General features: G+C 41.5%; 2 protein-coding genes across 2 annotated transcripts; both read right to left on the bottom strand.

Moving 5' to 3' along the window:
• Positions 1-273: 273 nt before the first annotated feature.
• srxn1 (sulfiredoxin 1 homolog (S. cerevisiae)) lies at positions 274-4369 on the bottom strand. Its single transcript, XM_054771845.1, is given in 3 exon segments — positions 274-1600; positions 1726-1846; positions 4294-4369. Coding segments are annotated over 3 exon segments (390 nt in total). The 3' UTR covers positions 274-1407.
• Positions 4370-8741: 4372 nt separating this feature from the next.
• Positions 8742-17484, bottom strand: scrt2 (scratch family zinc finger 2). Its single transcript, XM_054795111.1, has 2 exons — positions 16973-17484; positions 8742-13988 (listed from the first exon to the last, which is right to left on the bottom strand). Exons 1-2 carry the CDS (start codon positions 17130-17132, stop codon positions 13198-13200), a joined length of 951 nt encoding a protein of 316 aa, XP_054651086.1. The 5' UTR covers positions 17133-17484; the 3' UTR covers positions 8742-13197.
• Between the last annotated feature and the right edge of the window lie 8068 nt (positions 17485-25552).

Here is a 25552-nt window from a genome sequence, read left to right as displayed (position 1 = left end):
ATTGAGTAAAGAACTCAAACAATGTACAGAGATGAGCAAATTCAAAAAACAATACAAGCAGTTGATGTTTGCTAAATACAAGGCAGAAGAGTCCTGATTGTTCTGTCAGGTTTGTTATTTTATTTTATTTATTTATTTATTTATTTTCTATTTTATTTTATTTTATTTTATTTTTTATTTATTTAATTAAATTATATTTTTTATTTATTTATTTCTATTTATTTATTTATTTATTTTTTTTTTTTAATTTTCTTTGTTGTGTTTAAAAAAAAAAAAAAAAAAGCTTTGTTCTTATTTATTTATTTAGTATTGTCATCATTATTATCATTATTATGAATGTTCTCTCTTTTTTTGGGGGGAGGGTTATCTCACCGTTATCTATTATGTGTTATCCTGACTATCACTGAAAACATGACATGGAATCCAGGAAGTGAACTACATGTACTGTACTAGATGTAGAATGGATGGGGGGTAGGATTAAATAAGCTTTGCTTCTTCCTACTCCTTTTGGACATGTGGAACTGTCAAAAAATGATTCACGAGATGTATTCCATTGTAACCTTCATGTTCATGTTCAAATAAACTAAACCAAACCAAGAAAAGAAAGAAAACACAAGAAAGAATAAGAACATAAGAAACAAACACATAAACACATATACCAATAAATTAAGCAACAACAACAGAAGAGACATTAATACAGATATAAATAAATAAATAAATAAATAAAGTGCTATGAGTGTGTGCGTGTGTTGCGTGCGGCGTGTGCGAGTGCTTCGTTGAGAAGCCTGATGGCCTGTGGGTAAAAGCTGTTTGCCAGCCTTGTGGTCCTGGACTTCAAACTCCTGTAGCGTCTGCCTGACGGTAGGAGTGTGAATAATGAGTGTTGTGGATGTGTGCTGTCCTTGATGAGGTTGTGTGTTCTGCGTAGGACTCTAGTTTTATAAATGTCTTGCAGTGAGGGGAGGGTCATAGGTCATAGACAAGCCTTTATGTATTTGAATTCTACTATTACATCAGAAACTATTGCATCATTTCAACCCTTTTTACAAGGGATTGTTTTTTTTTACATGGGTAAGGATGTGGACTGCTGCAAACTCTTGAGACCACTCTTCAAACTGAACACACTCGCTTTGCAACCCTAATTATAGCAGTTAAGAATAAATAGTGATATGTCACTTGCACACTAGCAATAATGGTGCTATTACTAATTTGTCAAAACGTTCAACTAGCGTCACACTAATAATATTAATTGTAAAAATGGAAGCATTTGATGGCAGAGTTTTGCCGCCCCCTGCTGGAAAATCATCTGCTATGCAGCCACTGTCTGAAATCATCATTCCAAAGCGACAAAGAGAAATAGGACATGGGAATGTCCTCTCCTTCCTGCTTCTTTTAACAGCTCCACGGTCATCGCAGATCAGGTGCTGAAGCGCCCAGGTAAATACTGAGGTTTGAGATGTTTGATTAGATGACTTTGGCAGGGATAGTCTGCCTTTTCATTCTCTGGTAGGCAGCAAAGCGGTGACATCCTCCAAAAGAGTGGAAATAATTTCCACTTTCTGTTCCTTTAATCCAGAACACATCGACGGGAGAAAAATGCCTGAAAAAAACAACAATTATACAGCAGGGAGCATCATTATTTGAAAGATGCCGGTTTGTTGATGTAAGTATACCAAAAAGAAATGCATAAAACTGAATTCTAGCTAATCAATTTAGTGCATCAACCGACGGAGGACTGTTACCTTCAATGTATCGATGAGACGCTGGACTTTCTGCTCCTCCAGAACCGGAGGAAGTGCCCTGATTATGACGTCAATCGGAATGTCATGAACTTCCTGGCAACTACCTGTAGATGGGTCCGTTCTCTACATCAGTGAACAACACTTTCTTGACAAAGAGATACCAAACAAAACCCTACGTAATCATTTGAATAACAGTCTATATCCAGTAAGTTCAAATAGAAACTCCATTATGCAGAAGTGCTCTGATGTAGACGTAAAACCTTTTGGGAGGACTTTGAGGACTGGCTTTCTTCTAAAATCCAGCTACAGGACACCCTCACGATGGACAACATCTTATTTGGGGTGAACCTGAAGGACTACTAACCTTTTATTACTCTTTTACTCTTTTACTTTTATTACTACGGGGTCACTGTTGCCAACTTTTCAGTAAGAAAAGTAGCAATTGGCTGTTCTAGACGTCGCTAAATGCTATATTTGTTATCATCATTATATTTGTCCAAACAAATGTACCTTTAGTTGTACCAGGCATTAAAATGGATCAATAAACTGAAGAAACAAGGGTTGTCTAATCATTTTTTTGTATACTGTATATTGCTGCCATAAAATAGATCGACGGATAGCGTACATTACACATGCCTAACATGTGGCTGCTGAAAAATAGGCCGACCGGACGTTGACGCGTTCTGCACATGCGTAGAACCGATTGCGTTTCCAGTACATATTGCGTAGTGACAGGCGCCGACTGTGTTTACAAGGAAGCGAGTCCGACTTCTGTCATCGGAGTGCAACGTCCCTGTAATACGAACAAATCTTTTGAAGCACAATTCTTCCATTTAATCTGGTGTGACATGGAGACTGAAAGAAAATAAAGATTTCCGCCGTGTGGGACCATTTTGATGTTATAGCAGCAAATAAGCAATTTGGTTTTATTTCCTTTAATTCCCTTTTTCATTCAATATTGATATTAAATTAATTTATTTTCATTTTCTATACCGCTTCTCCTCATTAGGGTCGCGGGGGTATGCTAGAGCCTATCCCAGCTGACTTCGGGCGACAGGCGGGGTACGCCCTGGACTGGTCGCCAGCCAATCGCAGGGCACATATAGACAAACAACCATTCACACTCACATTCATACCTTTGGACAATTCCGAATCGCCAATTAACCTAACATGCATGTTTCGGAATGTGGGAGGAAACCGGAGTACCCGGAGAAAACCCACGCATGCACTCTCATTATTATATAATTGAAAGCTATTTTGAACTTGGATTAAGATACATATAAATATATAAATATAAAATAATACAATAATTTAACAATTTAATCATATAATAATTTAAATATCGTATATAGTCATTGAATCAATATGTCAGTTGAGTCTCTCAACTATATTGCCTGCAATCAGGGGTGGACTGGGACAAAAATTTGGCGATTAACTTTATGCTCCAGACTGGGCCGGTCCCATCCACCATTACGAAGCTCCTTTTTTTTTTTTAAATAAAGACGCTTTCTATGGTTGGATTAAACGTGCCTTGCAAGGGAGCAGCATGTACCTCTACACCATCAGAGACTGTCGACGGAATCGATGAGTCTGATGTGTCACAACAGTGATGCGCACCCTGTAACATCCAACAGGTGTCAGTATTGAGCATCACAGCCTATCGATAGAGTATGGGTAATGTGCTGCAAAGCTTCACCAGGCCTCGTCTACCCAGCACGACTGCCGACCATCTGAGTGAATACTTGTAGACCCGCTGCCGTCTGTTTTAAGATCACACTGAAACGTCATCATCAACTGTTTTTTTCCACACAAACCAGAGTGGACCAGAGGTGCTCTGTTGCTACAACACCCCTCCTGCTCGTTGTTATTTATTTCCGCGATGGGCGTAACGGGCGTGGACTATTTGAGCGAAGTTTTTAATTGGCTGTTATCACTGTCAATCTCAAACAGACTTTGGCTTCGCTACACGAGGCAAAGCGGCCAAATGAGTAGTTTTTGTGTGTGTGTGTGTGTGTGTATAGGTTGCCAAAGTTATAAGTGGTCTGGCTGATATGGTTTTTACAATGTGTAGTTGTTCTGTAAATGACTTCAATTGTATATACTGCTGAGTTCTACACTGGAAGTTGTATGTATAGGATGGATGGATATGTGAATTTATATAGGGGGTACAATAGTTTTCTTGTGTAATGTAATGTTGGTGAACAGGTGGGGTTTGAGGAATGTTTTAAAAATGTCCAAGGAAGCAGCATCGCAGATGTCCATGGGGAGGGACTTCCACAGCGAGGGGGCTGTGACACTGAAAGCTCTGTCATCAAACTGCTGTTTTGTGTGCGGAATTGAGAGCAGGCCAGCATCGGATGACTGCAGCCTTCAGGAAGAGGCAAGGCAAAACAACTTTATTTCTAGAGCACAGTTCGTACACAATTTCAAATCATTCAAAGTGCTTGACAGAAAACAAGGGTAAAATCACTTTATAAAATCGATCGCACATCGATTGTCGCACATTAAGACTTCCAGATTTCGGCAGCATAAAACTGAAATGCAGCCTCACCGTGTTTATTCCTGACTGTGGGCACCCGCAGGAGACCACTCCCTGAGCTTCTCAGAGCCTGAGATGGCTCTAACATGTGAGAGATGTACTTCGGTGCAAGGTCATGAATGGACTTGCACACAAACAGAGCAGTTTTAAAGTCTATTCTGTGAGTGACAGGAAGTCAGTGCAGACAACTGAGTACTGGACTAACATGGTCATATTTCCTGGTTCTGGTCAGGAGGGATTTGTGACAAACTAGGAGTTGGCGTACTATGGAAGTTGACTGGTAGCCAGTGAAGGTGCATGAGGGTGGCGGTGATGTGCTGTCAGGGCATTCGGCGTGTGGGAACCCTGGCATCAGAGTTCGTCACATCCAGGGCCTTATTTTTAACCCTGGACAGGACTCTATAATCCACATGTGCTCATGATCTTTAAACTATATTGTGATTTCTGCACCCTTAAACAATCCTGACCACCGGGTTAAAGCAGGAAAAAGCTGATAAAATAGGGCAGTGATCATTTAACTGCTGTTTTGTGAGCAGTCATTGTATTTTGGTGTTTCATTTACAAGTGAAAATATAAACCAGCGTGCCTCTTTGAAATTCACAACAGCAATTCATCTAAAAGAAGAGCCGCCCCAAAACCCTCCATCCTGTAACTTTTTTTTAATGAGGTCATTTTTTTTGTTTTGTTTTGTAGACTGTTGTATGATACGGCCGTACGCCTTCAAAGTGCTTAACTTAGTAATGTTCTATTGCAGGGATTTCAAAGAGACAAGCGGGTTGCGGCAGTTATACAAACAGGACATCTGGGTTTGCGGCTTTGCACAGGTAAATCTTCAAAAGATCTGTACAAACACAACCATTGCTATGTCCAACACATAGCTACAGTGTCTTATAATGAGACAATTAAAAATGATTTCTTGGACAGGAGAGGCAGGTCATTATATTGAATTATTACAAATACTTTGAACTACAACGGTGGCGCCTTTTATGACGACTAATTGGTCACATGGGAATCAGTTCCAACATAAAGGAGCGCTATATATAGTCAAATCGTTAACTGTGGTATCACTACATTATATACTATTGGCAGGATGAAACTGAACAAAATATATTCATGTAATGGCGCAGCTCCGCCAGAATTCTTGTTCGATTTTTTTTAACTTTTTAAAGAGCTATTCGGCTATTCGCCTTAGTACTTGAAAACCTGATCTTGTAAAGGCTGGAGTGTGAAGCTGGCTGCAAGACTTAGTTTTTCTGTGTAAGTAAATATAGTAAATATGTATGCTGGCATTTCAACCCGGGGCATTCACTACTTTATTCAACATCAATTTGAGCCAATCCTTCAGTGTCAGTCAGAATGCAGCATGTACATACTTTCCCGAGTTAAAGTAAACAGCTTCACATGCAAAAAGAGGAGAGCCCGTCAATCAAGGCATATAGACATGTAAATCATCAGAGTCCCACTACACTCTGTGCGACCCTCTGCTGTCAAAGCGGAGCGCGTTCTACTTGCTAACATCTCTCATTTACTCCAATCGAGTTAGTCACACAGGTGCAGCCGCAGGTCACGCAAGAACAGTTCCCACATAATGATTTGCTGTTAATATTAGATTTCCAGTCCTCGTGGGATTGTCACACTTTGAACAGCTGAAGAAAATTACCTGCCAGAAATGGGCTATATTTATTTATACCGTCTTTTACCTTTCCTTTCACGCTGACATGCTTTTAAAGTGAAAATGATTCCGACGGCGGTTTTCACTTTTCATACTGCAGCTTTGTGATTGATGATTGTGTCTGAACTCACAACAGTGTTTAGCGGCGGCGGATGCTGCTGTTGTCCAAGGTGAGGCTGATTTGTTCAGCGATGCCGATTGTTTTATAGCTCTCACTGGATAAACATGCCGATGAAATGATTTGCGCTACAACAGCATCTCCCTCTGGAATGGGATCTCTGTTTTTATAATGGTCTTCCTTGCCTTGAAGTAAATTCACTCTTGACCTCACCACAGAAAAAGTGGTCTCATGGTCATACCTCATAACCTCTCACAAAGAAAAATAGTAAAATAGTAATGGTCCAGTCATTCCAAAACAGATACAGATAAAGTATACTAACCAACTATACAAGTGAATCACTATGGATACAGTATAGTATAGTTATATTATATTATTGTTATGATATTTTATATATGGATGTATCCATCCATCTTCTACGCTGCTTATCCTCACTAGGGGTCACGGGGGTATACTGGAGCCTATCCCAGCTGACTATGGGCGAGAGGCGGGGTACACCCTGGACTGGTCAATCGCAGGGCTCATCAAACTCCACACAGAGATGCCCAACGGAGAATTGAACCCAGGTCTACTAGGACTACTACTAGGACACTGTGTGGCCATTAACACACACATATATGTATATATTTTGTTTTACAAAATCGTAATACTCACCATAAAGTTAATAGAGATAATAATCCTGATCATGAGTTGTATAACAATATTTGTTGATTGATAGACTTGATTACTCAGCCTCAATATGAAATGCCATTGTCTCAAACGTTCAAATTCATGTTAACAATTCAACAGAACCTAAATTGTGTTGTTCCTGGCTATGCTCGTTTGTTTCTTTGTTCTTGATGAAGAGGAAGGGATGCTATTTAAGGCACGCCACCCTTGACTTTTGCCTGAGTGCTGATGACAAGTTGGATATCTTAGATGCATGAAAATGCGATGCCGACACGACTTCAAAAAGCGTAGCATACGGATGAGGTGGACCCTGTGCCAACGGAGAGACGAGGAAACAGATGGGTTTTCCACAAACAGCACAAACATCAAGAACAGTGAGTTAAAGAGCTTGGCAGTCTCACTTGATGAAACACTGAGGAATGGAGGTTTTAATGAGCAGCTCTCCTGTGATGCACAATGTGCACAGACAAAGTCACTGCAGACTCCTGAAAGGGCCACTTACAGCTGCTTGGACTGGCCTCCTCTTCCAGATACTTTTGGCAGGATGCAGGACAGTCTTTGCATTTTGGTGCATTCCACCTTTTTGCCAAAAATGTTGACCTGTCAAATTAGTCAGCTGAACTGTTGATCGATCGCCCAATCAGATGCTTGTGGTTGTGTTGTCTGTGTACAAGTAGATGATACCAGTTGCAAGTGAGCTATTTGAGTCAACCATCTACTAAACCTAACCATTTTCCAAAAAGTGAAAGTATTACCACTTCTGCCTCCTTCAATTGTGTTGGCATGCATTGTTTTATCAGACTAGCTGTACTAATTTGACCTGTGTGAATTTTGGCACATTAATGGAAATCGTTATTTGAAACGACTCGTTCGCTGAATCTGCTGACTAAAAACCAGCGACAAGGGAGTCCAAATTTAAAGTTGAGGTGCTCTCAAAAAAATGCTTATTTTTTTCAGTGTTCCATCACCACCGCATGGATGAAAAAACATGTGAAAATGATGACTGTACAATGTTCACTTCATGAAAAATAGTGGCACTTACAAAACATTCATGTCAGTGATAACAATCGGGATGATTTGGACACGGTGTGATTTTTAGATATCAATACATAATTAAATAAAGTTTTATTCATGTGCAGCAATTTGGCCCCATAACTATAGCCTAGCTTCATGCTTTGCAGCTGGCGTGTGTTCGAAGCAAAGCAGAAGACGTTCAAGGCACTTCCCATGTTAATTATCAGCAGAAAATAATTGTTCTAGGATTTCCAAAGTTCCCGCACTTCGCCAATATTATTATGTGTTTATTTATCTGTATTATTATAACAACACAAAATGACTTCCTCTTCAAATCATTTTATGGGTTGCAATTGCAGTTAATATCAGAGCCGCTCAATAAAAACATGATATTTGTGGGGGGGGTTTTCAATATGCTTTTGTAAAGTATCAACCAAGGAAAGACTAAATGTTATCCAAGATTATTTTCATCATCAATACCTCAATAATGTACAAATTTAAACCATGAATGGCCATTTCACTTAAGACTAACTATTTCAAAATATACTTATATATAATATAGAAGATCCTTGTAATCATCTTTGCAGATTCAGAGAATGTGTCGTATACATCTTTTGCTCTAAGCTGCACTTTGTTTTTACATACGGGGAGGGTTGTATGGTTTGTTTGTAGAATATTTGAATACGATGGGCTTAGATGGCTTGTATTATTAAGTATCAGTTGGAAAATACAATATCGAATATCAAGGCTGAGCACACTCACACTGTGGATGGATCTGAGCCGTGAGGCCTGTGACCTTGCAGCGACCTGCTCCCTCCTTCACAAGTATTCATATCTTCTCTCAAACGATGATGCGTCCTCAGGTCAATATCTTTGAAGTGCGAGCATGGCGCTCTCAATTTTGCAGGTTGGTTTCAATAATTTACTTGATATGCTCTGGGAGAGCATGGCAGCAGGAGGCGGCGGCAGTCTTTGTTGATGTGCATGCAGGGCTATAGCCTCCCCACCTTCCTCACGGTGCTCCTGTTGCACACGCTGGTGATGTAATTGAATTGCACGGGTCCCCATTTTACAGTCTGTTGCCATGTAATAAGGGCGGTTATTTACTTGCTTCGTAAAACCTTATAAGGGGCATCGTGGCAGGGTGACGTTTGAGCACTGTTCATATCGTCCTGTTGTTTCTGCATTTAAAACAGTAACTTGACTTCTAGAAGAGGCGGTGACAGTATTTACCCTTTTGGTGTGCCTTTAGTTTAACAGCTTCACTTATTTTACACATGGAAGGCAAGAATGTCTTGGCACTGCTCAGCTATGATGCTGTAGAGCTGCTAGAGGACGCTGAAGGACACAAGCGATTCAATTGAAGTGTTGTATATTCCCTAGAAACCAATCAAGAAAAGCCCAGAATAATAATCCCTGTCTGCTGTCATGATTCATTTTTATTTTGTTCCATATTTTCCGCCAGCTATGGAGTCACTCAGAAAGAGTAGTTCCAGCATAAAATCAATGTCCCATTAAAAATGTAATGACCAGGAAGAGCTTAAAACAGATGCCTGGGCTTTTTATAATGCAGGCGTCTCAGAAGCTCTTATTCAAAGCGTCATCAGCCCGTCACTCTCTCTCCCATCCAAGACAGCCTCTCTGAACAACAATAGGATAGTTGTGTGCCTCCTAGTAATGAAATTTTAAGTAAATTGACAATAAAGCCCTTAAAACCTCTCAAACAATGACAGAGGAGGCGCCAGCTGAAGGCGCATTACTGTCATAATTACCTACTGAGTTAATGTTGACTAAGACTTCTTGAAGAGTCCACTTTTCCCCCAATGTGTTTCACACCAGCTGAACACTCATTCGATTACATAAATTGCATAACTCATTACCCGATTTGGTTCTCATATTTGAGCATTTTTACCTTTTCATGGGTCAGCCAATTTCTATTTTTAAGTGGTTACTTGAGAGAAAAAAATCCAAATATTGTTGATTGCAGTCATGCCAGCTGTGCTAAAAATGAAAAAATGACTTGGGAAAGACAAACAACAACAGGTTTCTGCTGCGTGTGAACCAAAATACATTTAAAAAAAACCCTCCAGTTCTGGATTATTTTAAAAAGCAATAAAAGTAGACGTGCAGGTTGCTTGTGCTATTGTTTTTATTAACGTTATCATTGCTATTGTTGTCATCATAAATTGTCGCAGAACAAGAGAAATCAAAACACCCCTCAGCAATCATGGCTTACGTTTCTTCATATCAGACAGAAAGAGAGAGAGAGAAAGAGAAATAGAGAGAGAAAGAGCGAGAAAGTGGAAAATCTTAATCAGTTGTTTTTCCTTTGAGGGCCATATGGAAGGTTTCAAGCAGCCAACCATATGTTGAAGGCTTTTGTCATGGAAATCATACTTTTTGGCACTTCTCTTTGCACAGCCGAGCTGCGCACATAAATAAAGGAAAGCAAGAAGGGGAAAAAAACAGATACAGAGTATGATCAATTCTTTGAGAATACACTGATGTGTTTGTTTGTAACTTCCGGATAGTGTGGATATGAAGACACTCCCTGATTCGTGTGGCCACCCAGATTGTAATTGATACCAGTTTTTGTCTCCTTTTTTTTTTTTTAAGAAAAAAGAAAGACAGCATGGGTAGAAAAAGGGCAATTAAATGTCTACATGCATATTATAGCTGTGATATATTTACAAATCTATTTACAAAATTGTCAAAGAGGAACAATGCCGCGTTCGGTCACAATGTGGAAGTCAAGAGTCAAGTTGAGCCTCCTCCTCCTCAGTAATTAGTGTCTGCCGTGACCGTTGTCCGGCCTGCTTTTCTTCATTTCAGCGCTTGTATCCTTAAATTGCCAGGCTTTGAAAACACTTTATCGTTCTCCTACTCCAAAATACACAAGAGTCTGTCGGAAGTCATGATTTGTGCGTCGGTTCAAAGTTCAATAATTCAGAGACGTGCCAAATGGTGTGTTGTGCAAGTGGCGATAGGAGACAGGTGGTTTGGATGCTCTCACGCAGTGATTCAGCTGTACTGCTTAGACAGCCGTCGACAGGATGTAGCGGACGGGTAAACAGAGCGGAAACGCCTCTTTTCTGTAGTGTTCAAATTCGCCGTCACTGCGATCATTTCATCCATTTGGAATATGCAAATAGCTGACAGTGCATTTGCCTGCTGGTGCTTGACCTTCCCCTTGGAGGTTGCTCACCAACTCAATTACGCTTCCTATCTGCAGTCTGTCTGCAAACACCTGTTATCCTCCCACACTCGGCCGCCCTCCGCCAATCCCACTTCAGCACATCTCATCCTCTGTGCGTCTGTTTAGAGGCAGTTGGGATGAAGATGGCTGATTGGGTGTGGGGGAGTTGTCGGGGACAAATAACAGAGGAGTTGGATGTGCATTAGATTGTGTCACTTCGCCCAGTCTTGAAAACTTTCTCTGCTCAGACGACTCCCATTGAGATAGGACTTTTTTTTACAGCCACTTTTGATGTGGACACTCATATAAATAAGCAATGGACAGTGTGGTACTTTGTGTTAAATATTCTCTTACTTTTAGCAGTCAAATCCAAAATGTCCCTCACAACAGTCCCTCACTGTTCTTATACGGCAGCTCTGCAAAACACGAGATACAACAACAAAAAAATAAGGATATAAAATAGCAGCCTCTTCCACTTGGCTTGTTTCTTGTAGCACTTTAGTAGAAAAAAATCACTGCACCAGCATCATTATTGCTTTTGCACCTTTGAAACCTTGGTGTAACATGATCACGCCTCCATTACCCCAATATAATTTGATCAAACATGAAACACTACATCTGTATCAAGGATGACTGTCTCTGGGCGTTTATTGATCTTTTTTGATATTTTTATTTTAGGGGGTGAAAAATCTCTGGTCCTGAGGAGGCGTCAGACTTTTAGAGACAAGATCGAGAATATTTTGACGTTTCTTTTTATTGCCCTAAATTGAGTGAAAACAGGACAGCTGTGATTGTTAAACACGTCAGTTGTCATGTCAGTGAAGTTATTGCCACGATAAACCAAAAGTAGCTCTGCATTCATAAGTTGGACCTCCGCTTGCAGTGATACTGTACATTGTTCCTCTTTAAAAACTAAGTCCCGTGGACTCTCTACAGTTTTCATGCATATAAACATTTTCTTTGAAGTGCAGCAGCATCTTACAAGTTCATCGGATTATTTGAAACTATAAACAATAAATAAATAAATACATAGCAATCAAGTCTTCAATAAATAGAAAAAATAAATAAATAAATAGATAAATAAAGTATTTACATGATAATTAGATGCGGCTAACGAATGGATGGAGCTGGGAGCGACATATAAAAGAGTCACTTTGTAACTGAGGGTGAGCGAGTCAGTAGCATTAACTTGGAGTCGCACGGGCGGGCGAGTAAAAACTCAAACTTCATGTGAGGAGAGCTCATTCTCTGACAGACGCACCAAAAGGCAGCCAGACGTATGCCACCCAGGTGGAGGAAGAACAGCGTATTTTCATTGCTATAGACAAATAAACCACACGTGACTCCTAAAATGATGACCTCTTACTCTGGTTCTATGGTTATTTGCGTCAGAAGACTTGTGTGTGTGAGACCTGTTACACAGGCCTGCTGCACATCTTAGCTCTTACAGAATTGAACCATCTATGGCCTGTGATCATGGAAAGCTTCTTCAAATGTTTTGAAATACCCACAGTTACAAAGATGTTTTTTTAACAAGGGATATTAAGCACAAAAAAATAATTTTAGAAAAATCAAATAGAAAAATAACATTGGTGTGGAAAAAGGGGGTTGTCTTTTAACCTTTTTAAAACGATCTCCCCTCTTTTTTTTTTTTTTTTGCAAATACTGTTATTGTTCACATTTTCATAAAAAGTTCATGTTGGCAGTTGCAAAAGAATTCAATTCTTAGCAAATAAAAAGCAGCATAAAAATACAAGAGGTCATTTTGTCTCTAAAAAACAAAAGAACACTGTCCTTTTTTAGGTTTTTTTTGTTCATTTTCTCATTACTATTTGCTATAAAATATCAAGAATCTAAATATTATTACTATTGATATTAGTATAGTCATTGATAAAAATTCACATGCCAGGCCTCGTATATAATTGTGAATGTGTGTATATGTGTGTTCAGTTGAGCCCATGCCAGCGCATGAGCACGTTGCTTATGTCTACAACTATCATCTACAGTTTCTATTTGGGAAAGGTCAATGATTGTATTTGTCTGTGGACGATTAGCTACTGTGCAGGGAAAAAAATCCAGCATCTTCTGAAATTGTCTTTGCCGTTTTCATTAGAGCTTCTTCATAATCTCAGTGAAAATATTGCTTTCTAAAAAAAGGGAAGAAAAAAGGCATGGAAGGCAGAGTGATCGGGGTTACCAGTTGTGAACCTATAACGGGGGGTTCAAAATTCTGCAACTTCCACGCTGTTAGTTGTCTGATCCAGAGTCGTCTTCGTCTGCAGAGCCCTTGAAGCAAGCTGACTCATAGTGCTTGTTCAGGTAGGACTTGAGAGCGAAGGTTTTATTGCAGCGCTTGCATCTGTAGTGCTTGAAGGCAGAGTGTGTTTGCATGTGGGCGCGGAGGTTTGAGCGGTCGGCAAAGGCTTTGCCACAGTGCGCGCAAGCAAAGGGCTTCTCCCCTGTGTGTGAGCGCATGTGACCCTGGAGGAGCCACGGCCGGCTGAAGGCCTTGCTGCACACGTCGCACTTGTGCTTGAGGTCATGGGTGAGGATGTGCATGGCCAAGGCCGGCATGGACACATACACTTTACCACACGTGGGACACTTGCGGGCCATCTTGCTGTCGAGGCTGCGGTGCGTCTGCTTGTGTCTGCTGAGGTTGGAGGACGTGGCGTACGTCTTCCCGCACTCGTTGCAGGTGTGGCGAGCCGTGCCCACCACCCTCTCTTGCACGGCAGCGTTGGTGCTGCTGCTTCTCGAATCTCCCTCGCGACCCTCGCCGTCTCCCTTTCGTCTCGAGCGCCCATCAGAGATGAAGAAGGCATCCATGGTGTAACCCTCGGACAGGGCCTCCGATTCGCCGCTGTAGAAGCCGCTGGCGGTCATGCCTGACTGGGGGCTGTCTGGTTGTTTCAGGTCGGGGTCACAGTACTCCCCGCCACTGCTCACGTGGGTGTACAGCGGGTCTGACACCGGCTTGTGCTCCATCTTCTTCTCCCCCTGGTATACAGATGGTGTAATGTAATCCTGGATGTAGCCTGGGTAAAGAGACGCACGCAAACACAGTTGGCCAGCAGTTGTGATGGATGAGGACACAGTGACATGCCGCTGATTACATGATTATCATGTTGGATGAAATAGTGAAACAGCCACACAGAGGTAATTGCATTTCTTCCGCATCCCACAGGTTGTACACGCAAAAGTGCAGTCATGCAGGAAAAACCTGATGAGCTCAGCTGCGTTGAGGAAGGTCACAACTTCCCACAGAGGATAGCTTACTAAAAATTTACCAGTAGTTGAAGATGCATGTTAATGTCCTTTTAAAATTAAGGAATTGTTATTTTGACACTCTATGGCTCGAGCTTATGCTTATGATCGGTAAATGAAGGCTCTGGCAGGCACAAACGCAGAGCATAGCTTGCTTTGGGAGTACTTTTATGTATGGCTACGTGCAGCTGTATGCACAGGTGCTTGCGCTTTATGCTCTTCTTCAAGGAGTAGGGGAACTCTTCCTCGCTTAAGAGTGATACAGAAAAGCATGCGATTTTTCAAAGTGCCCCGTCAGTACAGAACCTGAATTCGGAGAGAAATGTTTGCTGGCATCGTTCAAGGCTCTCATTTCCTTCCTGAAACAGCCTCGTGCCAGAGGAGCTAAAAAGGCTTGCTGGCAACCAAAATGCATCCGAAAAGAACTCAATACATTCTCATGCTGTGACTCTGGAGAGCTGAATGCATTCAACTTGCAGGTTACCTTCAGGGGAAATATACCTTTTGATTATTTAGGTAGATCATTTGAATGCAGAAACAAGATAGAATTTATTTCCAGAGAGGCATGGTGCATAGCTGCAGAAAATGCCATTCCTAAGCACCGTGTGCAGCAAGCAGTGGAAATTGACTATTGATGGTTTTTTAATGAAATTCAAACATTTGAACTGATCAATAGGCTATCCCGTGTAAAATAGTGCAGATGCTGCAAGAGGGCAGCAACAGCAAGGGGAATACATCAGGTATCAGTGCAGAACAATGCTAGTTTATTGAGCCCGGTTTGCTTGAGGACTGACAATGTGAGACGTATATTGGTCTGTGAAGAGGGTCACCTGTCTAATGCAGCGAGCATGCTCAAGTGCCTTGAAAAAAACCTTTAAGAAATCAGCTCAAGTGCTCTTGGATGACAATGTCTCTATGGCCAAGGACTTTTTGTCTACACACCGATTTTGTGAAAGACATGGCTATGAACACCAGCGATAGGCAAACACCAGGCCTGTGCACACTGCATGGGTTGACCCACCCAGATGGTGTTTGGCTGTCAGGCAACACATACCAAGATGGATGAATGACGAAAAATTGTATCTTTTTTAAGTCTTTGTTGAAAAATTCTACAGTTCTTTAATATGATTATTACCAGCCACGTTTGCCAGATTACAGCACAAACGGTCCTTATTTGATGTGAGATATTGGTCTCCTTTATCAGAGTTGTTTACTGCGTTTGAATCACTCAAGGTCAGGCATGGAGCTCATCATTTAGGACACACACTGGCTGTATCAGCCTTTACAGCCTCATAGACTCATTCCTCAGATGCAAAGCAAGCATGTAATTAATGGACCCTCTCAGCCAGCCCTCTTTGTTGTCGACAGACACTCAAGTCAAATGTCTCCACAATGGGGGAAGAAAATCTCCTGGCACAGCAGAAGTGCTGATGCTTGACATCTCCTGGTAATTCATCTGTTTACCTTTTGTAGGCTTGGCTTAAAAACATTTATTTAATTTTTAAGCTTACATTTACAATAGAGCAACAATAGTGAAGGAAAGCAATCTATATCACAAGCTAAAGAATATTTTGTCATTCCTGAAGAGAAAAGCTCTATTTGACTTTATTGATGCAGTCAAGCCTTTGTAATTTAACAATCCAATGAAAAAGTCAGTTGATCCTACTTTAATTCTGATAAAGATCATCTGCACTAATGCTGATCCATCAAAAATTCCCAGAAATTGTGTGTGGCTCGGCTGAATAACAGGTGGGCATTAGCAGCATTAATCTGTGGGCTGTGACGCCTCCTTCGCTGTAAAGATATCCAAACAAATGATAACAAAGGCACACATATGGCCCTCTGAACGGGGCCACAAAATGGAAGCGATGATCTTAAACCAGACCGTGAAAGTGAAGGTCGCTCTCGGCACTGTGGAGTGGCATTCAGGCTGTCCGAGCTGAGTGTTGGCCGTAGTGTGAGCCTTTCTTCCTGTTTACTGTAAAACCTCACGTGATAGACCTTGCTGCTGACCATTTTACTCTCCTTTTTTTCTTTCCTATCGTTCTCAACCTCCTTCGAGGCTGCACTGTACAGCGTGTTGATGTCTTTTGTGGTGGCGATGGGCCTGCATGGCTGAAACTCTAACCCCTGCTAGTTTTCAAATGCCCGGAAGGAAGAGAAAGATGTAGCCGAGCGATGGGGGTGGGGAGACTGTGCATGCTCCATTTGGAGGGGAAGAGGGGGGCAAGGGAGGATCGGACCATGATGGGAACTCAAGGACAATAACAGCTAAGGACAAATGTATCGTCCAATACTCGTCTCTCACGTCCATCAATGTGTTAACCCACACGAAGACCAAATAAAATGAGCTAGTGAGCTTGTGCTGGGCTGTCGCAGTCACACATACAAGTGATTAGACACACGTTTTGTTCCCTATTTACATAAGCTAATCCGTGGCTGTGACCTGAATTGTGTCTGTCCTTCACTTGGAGTCAAAAAATAAAAGTCTGGGAGCAGGGTGGGGGTGGGGGTGGGGGGGCCGCTGGGGAAGATTATTCGGGATATTGAATCAAATACCAGTTAGCTGCCTGTGACTCTCCTATTAATTTACACGCTACGAACATGTTATTGGCTGACTATCTCACCACACACACAAAAACAAAGGAGGATGCCATCTGTGCTAAGTGTGGCGATGTCAGGCATGCTGAAATCAGCACTCTACACATCTTTGACTATGTCTGCAGCGGGGCAAACTGGAGGCATGTTAACTCACCATTCTCACTCAGACGAACACCGAGGCTGGTCACCGAGTCTGTGATGGAGCCTGAAAAAGTGAGCGAGTCGTTCAGGTGGTGATGATGATTGTTGGTGGCTGCATTGGATGAAGAGAAATCATCAAGCTTGATCTTCTTCACCAAAAACGAACGGGGCATGTTTCAGTGGATAATAACACAGAGCGGCGGAAAACGCATGAGCAAAAATAAAAACCTTCTGAGAGAGCACACGGGTTAATGCTGGCTTCACGGTAATCCTTGTGATGAAGACGGTGGCCAAAAACATAAGATGATAAAAAAAATGCAAAACCAGTGGTGAACAACGCTGAGGGCAATGCTGTGTAATGCACTCTGGCTCCCCCAGCTTCCCCCAGAAAAATGAAAAATAAATAAATAAAAGTGATCCTGTTCAGCACTGGATAGCTCCTGTGATGCAGCCGGCTTAAAGGACCAGTGAGGAGGAGAAGAGATGGAGACAGGCGCAGGGGAGGGAGAGAGAGACACTGTCAGACTAGCTGAGATCAGCAATCACGCCAGCCTTTATATGGGGCACAGGCAGTGGAAGATCAGGTGGTGCTGCGAAATGGAGCTGCTTAGCTTTAATCCATCAAATGTCCCTGGGGACACACATCAAATTACTAGTGAACCGTCTGTGCATTCGCACACAGACAGAGGAGAAAGAACACAGCCAGACCCCCGCTGCCCCCTCTGCTGCTCCCCCCTTTCACTCCCCTCCTCTGCTTCTTTCACCCCGCTTATGCTCCATGCTCGGAGGAGGAGTGAAAGAGGTGGGCAGACAATGGAGATGTGGATGAGAGCACACTCGGTGTCCTGTCCCCCATTGTTTTCAGATGAAGTGGCACAGTTTATGTTTGCCTTGTACAGGCGCTTCCTCCCTCATGTCGTCTGTGTTACCTCAAACAGCTTCACATGTTAGCGGCCCTCCAAAACTATACTCGCACGCTGAGGGAGGTTATCTCTGGGACTGCTGGACCTATTTTTTTTTCTCTTTTTGAAAAGACGCTTTGGATTCCAGGGCTGTTGATGAGGCAGCTTCAGGGAGCAGTGGAGCTGCACAGCTCTGCTTTCTCCCAGTTACGGCTGCACAGATGTGTGTCCTGCCATGCGTGACAGGGAATTATCTGATTAATTAATTACATCTTTTTTGATTAGAGTGAAATCTAGAATTAGATCCATGCTCACAAAATTGGCCAGATATCTCTGCATTGGTTTGTATTTGTGTGGACTTGTTAACTTGTTGCGGGAATGATGTATTAGATTAGATTTTTCCTCAGAGCTCACCATTGATTTTGTCTTTGGAAGTGAAACATTCATTCAAAGTTAATGGATCCAAAACAACACAAAACAAAAAAAAATCCCAAACAAATTCCACACCTGTTTGATTCACCATCAACAGGAACAACATGTTTGATTCTAAAAGTCTTTCAGCATTAAATCATCCAAATGAACAACTGCTGCATTATTTTAGGTTTTTTAATGGCTTCCTTACAAAAATGTGACACTGTTATGTTGAATTGTGTAATCTTACCTTGTTGTTTTTCATGAGTTGCAATAAATTACAATTCAAATATTAATTGATAAATAAATACATTCAAAGGCCAGTTCATTCGGTACATGTAAATAATTAAATACAAGCGGTGTATCAAAAATTCTGCTGTTACAAAGCTATTGATGTTTTGAAGTTGGAGCGTTATTTAGATTTAGCGTTATGTTTGTAATTGAAGATCTATGATCTATAGATCTATGTTATATTTGACTTTATGCCGCTTCATGAGAAGCAAAATCTTAATACATCTATATCTTAAACAGTATGACACATTGCAGTTCTACACCACTGCAATACTGCAACGACAACAATAAACAGAGTAAAATTACAAACATAAAGTACATTACAAACACACACCTTGATATTTTGATATTTTTTTTATTTTGTAAAAAGGCAAATATATATATATAAAGCTTTAAAACTGTAGCTCAAAAAACCCTGAAACCCCCCTAACATAGAAATACAATTTTCAAAAAAAGGACTCAGTAATGAGTAGCTGCGCCATTCTTGTTAATCACCTCAAAATTGAGTTTGGAAATGCTTGATACCAGTGTTTCCAAGAGGCTAGTGGGAATGTTGCTCCAGGTGATGAAGAAGGCTGCACGGCGGGCATCCACTGTCTGGAACTGATGTCCATTTTTGTAAACTTCCCTTGCCATCCATCCCCAAATATTCTCAATTGGATTTAGATCAGCGGAACACCCGGGAGGTTATTCCTCTGGAAAAACCCAGCCATTACCAGACAGACGAGGGCCTTCAGTCATGATGGCTAGCCCCTGCAACATCCCAACATAGCCATCTGCCGTTTGACGCCCCTGCACAACCTGAAGTTCCAATGTTCCATTGAAGGAAAATGCACGCCAGATCACGATGGCACCCCCTTCACTGTGCCGTGTGGAAAACATCTCGAGTGGGATTTCCTTGTCATGCTAGTAACATTGGAAGCTATCAGGAATGTCAAGGTTACATTTTTTCTCATCAGAGAAGAAAACTTTCTTTCACCTTCCACAACTTCCATTTTTGGTGCTCTCGTCCAAATGCCAAACGAGCTATTTTGTTGGTGTTGAACGAGACGAGGTCTTTGAAGACATTTTTTCGTCTTAAAAGCCTTTTCTCACAGATTCCGTCTGATGGTTATTGGACTGCAGTTGGCACCAGTAACAACCTTCATTTGGGCCGGTGACATTTCTTGGGTCAACCACTTGACTTTTTTGTTCCATAGCCCTCAAAATCTTTGAAGAAGTTTCAAATTACTCTTACTGCGTCCAACCTTAGCAGCAGTGGCACGCTGAGGCCTTGCTTACACCGCTCCACGATCCGACCACGTTCAAAGAGAGACATTTTTTTTTGCCTTTGCCTTCAAACGATCATGACAGTGTGAATACCTGACAGAAAATTACATTGAATCCACATTTTTGCCAAGATTTGGGCTTTTAAAGACTGTGGTCTTAAACTTTTGATCAGCTGATGAACAGCCTATTTTACTTTAATGGTTTGCTATAAATTGCTGACTCAGAAAGTTTATATGTATATATACAGTATATATATATATATGTATATATATATATATATATATATATATATATATATAGTTCATTTTAATGCCTGATACAACTAAAGGTACCCTTGTTTGGACAAATATAACAATAACAATATAACAAAAATAGAGAAAAAATAAGAATTTTTTGGCAGTACAATTATTTTCAGGAAAACCATGGAAGTTGCTCGACATCAGCTCCTAAATTAAACTCTTATGAGCTATATTTGTTCTCATCATCATATTTGTCCAAACAAATGTACCTTTTTGTTGTATCAGGCATTAAAATGGATCAATAAACTGAAGAAACAAGGGTGGCCCAATATTTTTTTCCATGACTGTATATACAGTATCTCTACTGTATATATATATATATATATATATATATATATATATATATATATATATATATATCTGCAAATAATGCATTATTGCATCTCTTTGATACAAGCACGATGCATTTGCAGCATAAGACCACTTGTTAGATCCTCCACATCACCTGAAGATCCTTCAAGCTTGAGATGAAAGGTCTCATTACCTTTCTCTTCCATGTTGATGTGTTGAGCTCAAATGCCATTAAAAGGTGCCACAAATTTATCTGGCCACTTAGGGTGTCCTCTCTCATGTTCTAAATCATCCTTGCCACGAACAGCGACCTTGCGCCTCCGACAAGGCACCACCCAAGAGGAGAAGGTGACAAATCATGGTGTGGATTTATCACACGATTATGATTGTTCATTACATGTTCATGTTACTGTCACCACGTCCAGTTGGAATGCCAAGACAAGGACAAGACGGGTCAGGGCAAGAGGGATTGTGTGAAATGATGACCTGTTCTGAAAGATTTTTTTGTCAGTGCATGCATGTTAACTAGGCATGAGCAGGTACACCACTATCTGTATCTGTATCTGTATCTGTATCTGTATCTGTATCTGTATCTGTATCTGTATCTGTATCTGTATATGTTCACCCATCTAAATTATCTGTATCCATATTTGTACTTGGAGTGGGAGGTGCATAAACCGGAAGTAGGTGTGGTTTAACCGGAAACGAGTGGCGCTTAAATCAGTACATTATTAGTCTGAAATTGACATGGATTGATCAGAAGTTGCTCGATGTATTGTTTATTATTCAGCTCTATGTGCACTGTGTATATGTGTGTAAGTAATCTGTCAGACTTTATCATTTAATAATTTTTTTAATGATCTGTGTGGATTTGGTGATTCATGCAAACATCCAGTGATGGCAAACAGGGAAATAATCTGTCAGCCTTGTTCACTGTAGTTTTCTCAAAAGCACCGCGTTCAGAACTACGAGCAAAGTTTTCCAACTGACTTTATGTCACCAGCCAAATTAGAAGCAAGCGGACGAAAAACAAAAAAACACCAGCAGTGACCGATGCAACACGAGCCGTTTACTGCCGTTTACTGCTCAAGTAAACAAGTTTACCAAGTAACTTTAGATACGAGCTGAGCTGAGGAAAACCTAAAAAAAGAAATGTCCGGAGTGGAGGCAGTGACCAACGTGACATGAGCTGTTTTCAACTCTGTACTTGCGTACTCCTCTCTTTGGCTGTAGGGAGTCTGTCTAGGGAGGGGTGGTCACTGTGTGTGACTGGCCAGTCACAGAGCGTGAAGAGTGAATACATACAAATACATACATACAATACTTTTGTACAAGGTCGTAAGGAGTCTTACTGCTGTTCTCCCCTCCTCTAACCCAAACTTCTCAGCCGCTAGACTGATGAAGATGGTGGTCATTGTGTGGAGGCCTTGATTGACTTCACCCTTGGCTGATGTTTCCAAGATGAGATCTGCATTTTCTTTGAACTGTAGCCATTCCTTGTGCTTACTGGTTTGGGGCTACAATTTGGATGTTCTGCGTGGGTTCGGAGCTTGTGTCACATGGAGCTTCTGGGCACTGTGGGGTGACTCTGGGCCTAGCGCCTCGTGCGTCTCACTAGGGGTGGTCGCTGACAGCTGTGTCACATACACCTTCTGCACAGATCCCATCTTGGCCTAGTGGATCTTCAGGTCAAGCGGGTTTTTGCACACTTTCCCACAGAAGCAGTCTGCACTCATCGTCATGTCAAGAAATTGAAATCTTAAAAATGACACATTTTATGCTTTCATGTCATATTCATTACTGCAATTGCTTTTACCCTTGTTCAAGCATTGATGTTTGATGTTTTAAAGAAAGAGGGCAGCATTAAAGGTCTGATTTGAGCAGAATAAAATAAAAAACATGAAAACATTTCTGCAAATCCAGCAGCAGGTAAATGGCTGTAACAAATGTTTCCACAACTCCTCTACATCCAAGCCGGTGCTCCGATTCGCTTATGGCCCCTAGACTCTATCTGACATGTGGTCACTGCCTCAGGACGTTACCATAGAGACTGACCCCCCTCAGGCTGGCGGAATGGTCTTCTCATTCGGCTGCTCTGGTCGGATGGGGGTGAAGCTGTGATACAATCAGCCTCATTAACATCCTTTATGGCCCTCCAGGGTTGGGAGACGACCTGGCCAGCTGAATTAATGAAGTCAATCTACTTGATTTGTTCCTTCGCTCTGTTCCACAGGACACACCGCTGAGAATTACCTCTCCACAGGAATGTTTATTATGTTTTTACACCGCAATGCCTCTTTAATCATGTCAATCCCAGCTTATTCAGACACCTGACATCAAGAGAATAGCTAAACAGAATATGGAACTTCCACTGGATTTGCGGTGCATTAAATCTTAAGTGTCATACTTGGCTCTACTTATATAAAGTCACTCTGATCTGGGTGAGTGAGGTGAAAAGAAGCTAAGAGTCCATTAGGCATAGGCATCTATAATTCACCTCACTCTTGCTTACTGGGTCACTTCAATGAGGCTTTTTTGAGCAGTTGCCATTTTTGTAAAGGAGAAGAGCTGTTAAAAATCTCAAAAATGAAATATTTGTTCACTCCTGATGCAACAAGTATGCATTGCCCTTGAAAATTTGGCATTCATTTGCGGACTCCTGGCTGCCGCCATGCTTGCATTTCACTCTTGTGGAAAAAAAAAAAAATGCACGCATGTACTTGCCCCGCTGAAAGCAATATTTTAGATTTTGCTGTGAGTTTACTGTCCAACATGTAGTCTGAATGAACTCAAACTGCCTCTCCATTCATACTGTATCTAATAGTGTTTGGCAGATAGTTCAGTGTATCACTCATGCCCTATTTGGCTTGTGTCTGCCTGTTGTCCTGCGTGCATCTCGGAGCGTGTGTGCATTTGTTGTCCATGGGCAACTGTTCAGTAAATAGGGCAATTAAGTGTGAAAAGCAGAAAGGAGCTTGTTCATTCCTATTTTTTGGTGGCACAGATAATTTATGCTAATAACATCTCTACCACTCAAGCTGCCCAAAAATGATAGCAGACCCTTTTGGCTTCAGAAGAATCTTTTCATCCTCTTGGAGGAGGAAGGAAAAAAAACTGGTCTCTCAACACCTTGCAAATAAGACAGCTGCGTGGCAGTGAATGAAGCTCTCCCCCTCCTTCTCGGCCTTTCATCTGTAGATGATAATCTTTCCTCCTTCTCTGTGTTGCATGTTGCTTGTTTGTTCTTCATTTAGCCTGTGGAATACTCGCACAAAATCTAAATTTTTCCTTCAAGGCTCTTAACAGGAACTTGCTGCATGTGCGAATGCGTTACTTTAATAGTATCCTATGCATGAGTGATGCATTTTAATAACACTTAAATTCCAGCTCACTACGCTGTTCACGTGGCGTACATTCCTCTATCATAACGAGGGGTAACTGAGGCTTTGGGTGGCTGTGGAGAGCAGGGGGACATGCTGGCAGTTCAATAAATAATCCCAGCGAGAGGAGCAGCAATAAACCATATGAAATCTGTGCTGGCTCCCCACTACCACGCTCTCTCTAAGAATAAATGTGGCAGCTTCCAAAAGAAAGATCATTTCTTTTGTGCTCTGACAAAAAGAATCAAAATCAAAATGTGGGCTACAATACATTCACTGTTGCACTGTTGAAGCCCCCCCCCCCACCCCCAATGCTTCTGTTGATTATTTCTAAGTCTTATAAAACATGTCTGGTTTCATACAAAGAGAAGTAATTATTTTTTTCCCACATTGAAAGACGCTCTATAAAAGTGCTCCAATGTGTTCTCAACAGAGCGCATTCATTTCCCAATGCTGTAATTAAACCCTAACTATTATAGTCATCATCATACCTTGCTCTGATTTATTGAGAAATAATTCTTCCGATAATCTTAGTCTAAATTAATTGCATTAATTAATCACAAGTGCATCTTCGCCCTCTCTCGTCCCTCAAATAACAGTCAGCGTAGGTCTTTTCACATTACGCTCCGTCACCAAGGTCAGAGCAGTGCTTAACAGACTGTCATTTCTAATTTGTACTTCCTCACAAAGGAAGATCGGGCAAATGCATGAGCGAGATGGTATCTGGCTGTTTAAACTGAGGCAACAAACGGGCAGATTTGCATGCATGCAGTCTGCACGGTGCGGTCAGGTAGAAAGATTACTGACAATGCAAGATATGGAGAAACATACCAGTGACTCCATATGCTATTTTCGTTGCACCTTTTTGCAGATGAGGGGACAAAGGAAAACAGTTTGTGACCCCAAAAGACAGAACGCTTTAATGAATAAGAAAGTGGAAATCTGCAGCCACACACATTCTACACACAGACAGGCGTGTGTTTTTCTTCTAGTACATGTCAGGCAGAGGGCTGACATCAATTTCCACAGGATTAGGCGGCCTGTGGAAAATGATTGCTTTTTCTCATACTTAGTAACAATTTTTCAATTTCCTGTGGTCTTTGTTACTCTCAACATTTTTGCAAATGAGCAAAACAGAGGCAAGCGGTGTTGCTGTTCCACGAACTTCACCTTGGGACCACACGTCATTTGCATATATATTGAGAGCATACGTTTTTGGTTTATAATAGTCACCATTCTGGGGTGGGGGCGGGGAACTGGGGGAGGCTGGCAGGCATTCTGTCACCTGTTATGAGGCCCTTGTCCATGAACATCCCAGGGAGAAAGCAGGCGATAATTATGGTGCCAGGACTAAACTGGTCCTGTGCTCTGCCTTCACACAGTACTTTAAATCGGAGCAGAAAACCTAAAACAATGATGGCTGGGGGGCCTCTCTTTGTTCCCGAGCTACCAGAGTTTTCCTGGACTTGCCGAAAATCAGAAAAGATTAAATGAATGAAAAGGCAAAAAAAACAGTGCTAAATCCTGTGGTGATTACATTAGGAGCCTGACACTAATAAATCAACACGTTCCATTCTTTGCACTTGCACACTGTGTAAGGGCTAACTATATTCAGGCAGAATCATTGGAGATGAGCTGCAGATGGTCACATGACAAATGGCTTTATTGCCCCGTTATGGAGATTTGAATCATAATTGAGCGTCTCTGCTGTGATGTGTGTACTTGGTATGACTCACAGTGAGTCTCTTGC

Source organism: Dunckerocampus dactyliophorus, chromosome 1 (genome assembly GCF_027744805.1).
Source record: "Dunckerocampus dactyliophorus isolate RoL2022-P2 chromosome 1, RoL_Ddac_1.1, whole genome shotgun sequence".
Lineage (NCBI taxonomy): Eukaryota > Metazoa > Chordata > Actinopteri > Syngnathiformes > Syngnathidae > Dunckerocampus > Dunckerocampus dactyliophorus.
This window is presented reverse-complemented; position numbering and strand designations above follow the sequence as displayed.

What these genes read in the sequence shown, in the direction of transcription:
- scrt2 (XM_054795111.1), bottom strand. Translation starts at nt 17,132, where the DNA reads ATGCCCCGTTCGTTTTTGGTGAAGAAGATCAAGCTTGATGATTTCTCT. An exon ending in TGTTCGTCTGAGTGAGAATG is followed by an intron (nt 13,989 to 16,972) that starts GTGAGTTAACAT and finishes CTCTTTACCCAG; the next exon opens with GCTACATCCAGGATTACATT.